Source organism: Gekko japonicus, unplaced genomic scaffold, assembly GCF_001447785.1.
Source record: "Gekko japonicus isolate JY-2015 unplaced genomic scaffold, Gekko_japonicus_V1.1 scaffold7, whole genome shotgun sequence".
Taxonomy (NCBI): Eukaryota; Metazoa; Chordata; class Lepidosauria; order Squamata; family Gekkonidae; genus Gekko; species Gekko japonicus.
In genome coordinates, this window is record NW_015159711.1 from 3,604,904 (window position 1) to 3,610,903 (window position 6,000).

At 44.0% G+C, this 6,000-nt stretch overlaps 1 protein-coding gene across 1 annotated transcript in view; it reads right to left on the bottom strand.

The window, feature by feature from the left end:
• ELP3 (elongator acetyltransferase complex subunit 3) overlaps positions 1 to 5,400 on the bottom strand; it is a 115,733-nt gene extending 110,333 nt beyond the window's left edge. The window contains exons 1-5 of the mRNA XM_015418427.1: positions 5,299 to 5,400; positions 3,642 to 3,741; positions 2,671 to 2,809; positions 2,031 to 2,101; positions 1,185 to 1,248 (exon numbers count right to left, since the gene is read on the bottom strand). Of these exons, the coding sequence (XP_015273913.1) occupies positions 1,185 to 1,248; positions 2,031 to 2,101; positions 2,671 to 2,809; positions 3,642 to 3,741; positions 5,299 to 5,317 (393 nt within the window). The 5' untranslated portion in view covers positions 5,318 to 5,400. The remainder of the gene's footprint in view (positions 1 to 1,184; positions 1,249 to 2,030; positions 2,102 to 2,670; positions 2,810 to 3,641; positions 3,742 to 5,298) is intronic.
• Between the last annotated feature and the right edge of the window lie 600 nt (positions 5,401 to 6,000).

The window sequence follows — 6,000 nt, forward strand, 5'->3', positions numbered from 1 at the left end:
AAAAGTATGAAATGGTGAATTACTTTCAAAAGGGTGAGCACAAGCCACATTCCTGGAAATGCCCCTGTATTTCACAGATATTTACTGAATATTACAAAGGTGTCTCCATCTAGTGGAGATAATTTTTAATTCTGTTTTTTAAAAAATCCGTTCTGGTTACTCTTGCCAAACAAAATTATGAAAAGCAATTTAAGTTTGAAGTACAATTTTCAACTCTGCTAATTAAGAAACCAGTTCTGGAAAGATCTATGGGAGTCAGCTAGGGGTGTTAGGGCAGCAACATCTACACCAAGGGTCCCCAACCTTTCATAGCCTGCACACACCTTTGGAATTTTGAGAGGTGGCAGTGAGCACCACCCAAATATCGTTGCCACAGGAGGTGGAGCCTAGGTCAAAATGGCTGCCACGGGAGGCAGAGCCAAACACAATACCGCCCACCTTGCTTTCGAAAATAATCGCAAGGCAGCTACACAGAACCCATGAAGATGCCTTATCCAGAGTCCAGTCTGTCTGTTGAAGTTAGTATTATCCACCCCCTGGGAGGAGAGCAACCCTGAAAAAGGAAGGGGTGGGATTCTACTCCCAAACACTTATCTCCCCTCGTGCGACAACCCAGCTCCCTAAACTCTTGGAGTAGAACAAAGCTCCCTGTTTGCCTTGCAAAAGAGCCTCGTGGCAGCAGTCTGTCAGGTCACAAAATCCGTGCCATCACTCCACCACATCCCATTTCATTTCACAAAGAACCCATGAAACAACCTTGTACTGAGTTGAGATCACTAGTTTGCCAAGGTCAGAACTGTCTCTTCTCTGACTGGCAAACAGTCTTGGCGACATTCTATATAGTGACATTCATGTCAATTAAACATCTGGGGAAAGAAGGGGGAACTTTCAAAAAGGTTGCTATGTAGACTTGACGGCACTGCTACAGAGAAGACTTGAGTGAGTGGCTTGCAGAGCACAGGTCAGTCGTTTTGAAATCCACACACGTTTCCTTCACATTTTAAAAGAATAATTTCCAAATAAGAGGATATTATTGCCACCTGTCTTTCTGATGGAATAGAGACACAAATCATCAATGCCCCAAGCACGTAAATAGTTGCCCCTATTGATACTTCCATGTTTATGAAGTCTGAACATATGCACTTCCCCTCAAACAGCAACAACAGAATCTTTTAAAGAATTACCTCATATCCTGTGTAGGACTGTGTTGAATATTCAAAGTCGGAATCGGGACCTCCTGGACAGTATCTGTATCATTCAGAGAAACAACGAGAAACAGTTTAAAGGACTTTTTTCAGTTTTCTGATGGAAAAACAGAAAGTTTGAGGAGCGCTAAGAAAAAACCTCTTATGAAATATTTTTTCTTTTAGAATGAGTGACACTGACATGTTTCTTAAGGCAAAATTTTCCACACCACAAACGTATAGCATGAAAAAGTCTGAGGACTTTCCCCGTTTTTCCAAATTCAAACTCCTACGAGATATTTTCTTTTTTTGAGTGAGAAAACCACTGTTTTACAAAGCATCTCACTTGTGCAAAATGTTTCACATAAAAAGTCAGTGCTTTCTCAAGAATTCAGTGCTGTAAAGTTTCTTTATATTCAAATATAATGACATATTCAAATAATGCTATATTCATTGCCTGCCTATTGTGACAGTATGGAAGGGTTTCTGTCCAAATAATAAAATTTCTTTTCTTTGCTACAGAATTTGTTTTCTATCTTCAACTTCTATTTTTCCTGTCTCTCAGATGGCAAAAATTAAGATCTTCGTGCTGCAGCTGAACAGGGTGCAGTAGCTTACAACTCTTTCTTAAGTACATGTGAACACACACATGAACACACACGAAGCTGCCTTATACTGAATCAGACCACTGGTCAACCAACGTCAGAGCTGCCTGCTCAGACTGGCAGCAGCTCTCCAAGGTCTCAGGGAGAGGTCTTTCACATCACCTACTGCCTGGTCTTTTTAACTGGAGATGCCAGGGATTGAGCCTGGCACCTTCTGCATGCTAAGCATGGTCATACTTACACACATATGTTTCCTGTGAAGTTAATGTGCGGACACCTGTGTGGCTTGCACATCACCGCCACAACAGCTATCTGTAAAACGGAGAATTTCAGAAAAATCATTACCATTTGTGTGTTTTATTATAAGAGGAGACAAATACAGAGGGTATTCTCTACCCACAGCATGCCCACATCCAGTATGCTATCACACACATTAAAGGAAGGAGAGTTAACAGGCCCTTGCTAGTTTAATTCCATTGCTAAACTTTTCTTACAGGTAATATTTTAATTCAGTCTACATTCTCATCATCTACATTCACATTTTGGTCACATTATGAGAAGAGAAGACTCACTGGAAAAGACAATGATGTTAGGAAAAGCTGGAGGCAGCAGGAAAAGAGGAAGACCCAACATGAGATGGATTGATTCAGTCAAGGAAGCTACACCACTCAGTTTGCAAGATCTGAGCAAGGCCGTTAACAACAGGACATTCTGGAGGACATTAATTCATAGGGTCGCCATAGGTCCGGAGTGACATTATTGCACTTAACACACACACACACACACTCTTACCCATTATCCTCCATAACCTGATATCCTGGCTTCAGCCTCAAGAATACTGCATTTGCCACACTGACTGACTAAGCAAATAGAAGACTCACCCCACTAGCAGTGCGGATGGGCTTGGCTTTCAGCTTTGGAACCAGCATCCTGCGGTACTGAGGCGGCACAGCAGCAATGATGTCAACCAGACGGGGCTGCGCTGAAAGGCCATATTTAGCAGCAGTCTTTGTTTTTATCCTGAAATGGGAAGCAGCACAATTTAGTGGCGTTCAACCTGGATATTCCTTAGGAGTGATCAGTACTACTTCTATTCAGCAGCTCCACTGTTCACAGTAATAACATCAGTCTCTCTCTCTCTCTCTCTCTCTCACACACACACACACACACACACACTCATCATGCAATATCTAAAACTATGAATGATGATAGGAGACAATCCCATAGTCACTCCCAGAACAAACACAGCAGAACATGACTGCTCGACCATCAGACTTTGCTTTTAACATAATACTTTTTCCAGTTTTGACTGCACTATTCTACACTACACTACTCTTCCAAGCAGTGGTTCGGTTCAGATAAAACCACAAAAATTTAAGGGAGGAGAAAAGCAAAATAAATGAATTTGCTAGAATTCATTACATTCTACTAACCTGTTCAAAACCTAATTTTGCAAAAAAAGACTTCCTTTTATTGGTGCAGCCAGAAATCAACCAACCCTGCTAATCTTTTATAATACAACAAGGATGAAATTACATATGCCACCCCGAACTCCTTGGAGGAAAGACAGGGTCAAATTGCAATTAAATAAAGATGGATAGATAGCACAGATCATAAGCTCTTTGGGGGCAAGAACAGGCCATTTGCTTACATTACTGGGCACACTAATGTTGCTATATAAATTAAACAAAAGACTATCTTAGCTCTCCAAACCATCACTAACTTTTGCTGCAATGGATAGAGTGAATCTGCAGGAGTTATCACTAGAAATACTTCACTTCGCTGAAGAGGCACATGCAGGGACATCACAGGGGAAAGAAGATGTTGAGATATAACAGCTGGCGCCACTTACTTGTTTAAGTTCACATCTTTGCCCTGTTCATGGGCTTCAATCAGCTGTTTGATGACATCAGCTATCGTCATCATCATGAGCTCAGCCCGGCTGAGATCAGCTGAAAGAGGAATGCAAAGGTGTCAGAAGGCTGTACACAAAGTTACTGCTCTCACACAAACATACAGTGCACAATCTCCTCTTATCACAGGGCCTAAGCAGGCTATCCACTTATCACATTTTTATCCTACCCTTTCCTCCCAAGGCGTTCAAGGCAGCAGACACAGGGATGAAGCCTGTGATCCATCAATGGAAGGTGCTGACAGGTGTGGATCTCTCCAGTGTTCGCTTCCCCCCAGCAGTTCTTTCTGACTCTGGGAAAGCTTACTTCCTGGGGTTGCGGGACCCATATGGACTATCATATCAAGCACAAGGGCTGGGAGGCTGCAGTGGTGAGGGGAAAGGGGGCAAAATCGCTAAGGGAATAGTGGGTACTTTCTCCCACCCATTCCTGCAGCCTCCTGTCCTATGGGGTTATTAATTTACATCAGTAGCCCATGAATAAACTTTTCCAGGTTTGGAAAGCACTGCTGCATAGAGGAGAACAAGGGAAAGATCCATGAGCCTTGCACCTGCTTATCACTGGACCAGAACAACCCTGTGAGGTAGCTCAGTGCGGAACTTAGCTCAAGATCATGAGCTCCAGAATGGTCTCAGTCACCTTTACTGATAAGCCACATCCCTTGTGGCACGTGAATCATTCTACTGCCCCCCCCCCATGTTTCATTTTGCTCAGATACTCTTGTCTCATCAGGATTTCTTGATCATCCCTGCCTGCAAACAGAGTTGGACAGCTATGACCCACTCTTGGACTTTTTTCAGAAGCCATCCCTACGATGCAGAATGGCCTTCCTGTGCACTTCAGGAAGGTCTCCATCCTGAAACTATTTTGAAAGTTTCATAATGCTGAATTATTCAAGAAAACTTTCCCAACATGCACTGTGGCAGCATGTTGATTTTATGATGCTGAACTAGGCACCGGTCCTGGAAGAGATCCTACCTTAGTTCATGGGCAGGGGGAAAGGGTGATACCATGACAGAATTCATTAATTGAGAGGGGGGATTTAAAAAACCACCACTTTTTAACAAATGCAAGAGAGATGGAGCATACAGGAGGAATCAAGTCAGAATGTCCATAAATAACCAGAAACAACCTATACAAACACCCCTATCACTAAACTTATTCGGGGAACAAAGACGATAAAGCAGTGAAGGAAACATCTTGCACCCCTTTTGGTGGTTCTTTGTTTTATTTTAAAATTTCAAGGGGAGAGACAGAACGTTCCAAAGTGTATCAGTAAGGGAGCAAGAGAGAGAAGCGTTCAGAAATAAACCCGCCACGGATCTTTGCAAGAATGACAGGCTATAAATGAAATAATAAATACATACAAAATTGGGGGATAGGTAAGCAGAGACATCCAATTATGTTCTTATTAGTGTTTCCTCGTTAAACAATAACAACAGTTCATTCAAGGGAAATCTATATCCGAAGCAAATTCATAACAAAGTTTTAAACAAATCAAAAGCCCCAACCAAAAGAAGCCTGACATGAGACCCTCCCAGTTCGGGACTGGGGAAGAGGGCGCTACCCTCGGGGCCACGCATGCTCTCCCCTCACCTTTCTTCTTATGCCTCATGGCGAAGGCCCTGATCCTGCCGCTTCTCTCAGGGCTGCACACCTTCCTTGAACCTCCTCCCGCACAGCCACGCACAGCAACAACTCCTCGGTTTCGTCGTCAAGCGCGACTTTTCACCCCAGCCACGCTCCTCCACCACCTCTTCACAACACCGTCGCAAAAGAGAAGGGCGGAAGAAGGGAGCGAAGTTACAGGACTGACGTCATTGCCGCAACGCGCCGGTTTCTTAGCGCGCGGGGTTGGGGGGAGCGAGGGGCGAGTGTTTTGGAGTTTGCGGGTGTGGCCGCCCCATCAAACTTGTTCTTCGCTATGAATGTTCTTTACACGGAAGTAGGGCCTGTCGGCTGTGTCGGTCCATTGGTCGAGCAAAGCCAAGCTTGTGTGTTGGCAGGAGTTCTCCAGGATCTCACTTCTTATCTGATCCGAGGTACTGGTTATAATTGCAAAGTAGGTGCTTTGCGACTGAGCCGTGACCCCACCCACCCCAATGGGCTGCAGCCGTTCAGCTCCGATCTGAGGTGTGTTTACTTGGAAGTAATTCCCATCGAGCTCCAGAAGGGTTACCTGTGGGTGGGGATATGTGGAGAATCACACGACAAAGCTCCTTGGTCCTGGACGCATCTGCTGAGCCCTGTACCCATGTTGTAGTGAATAATACTACTCACTCAGTTTATACCCAACCT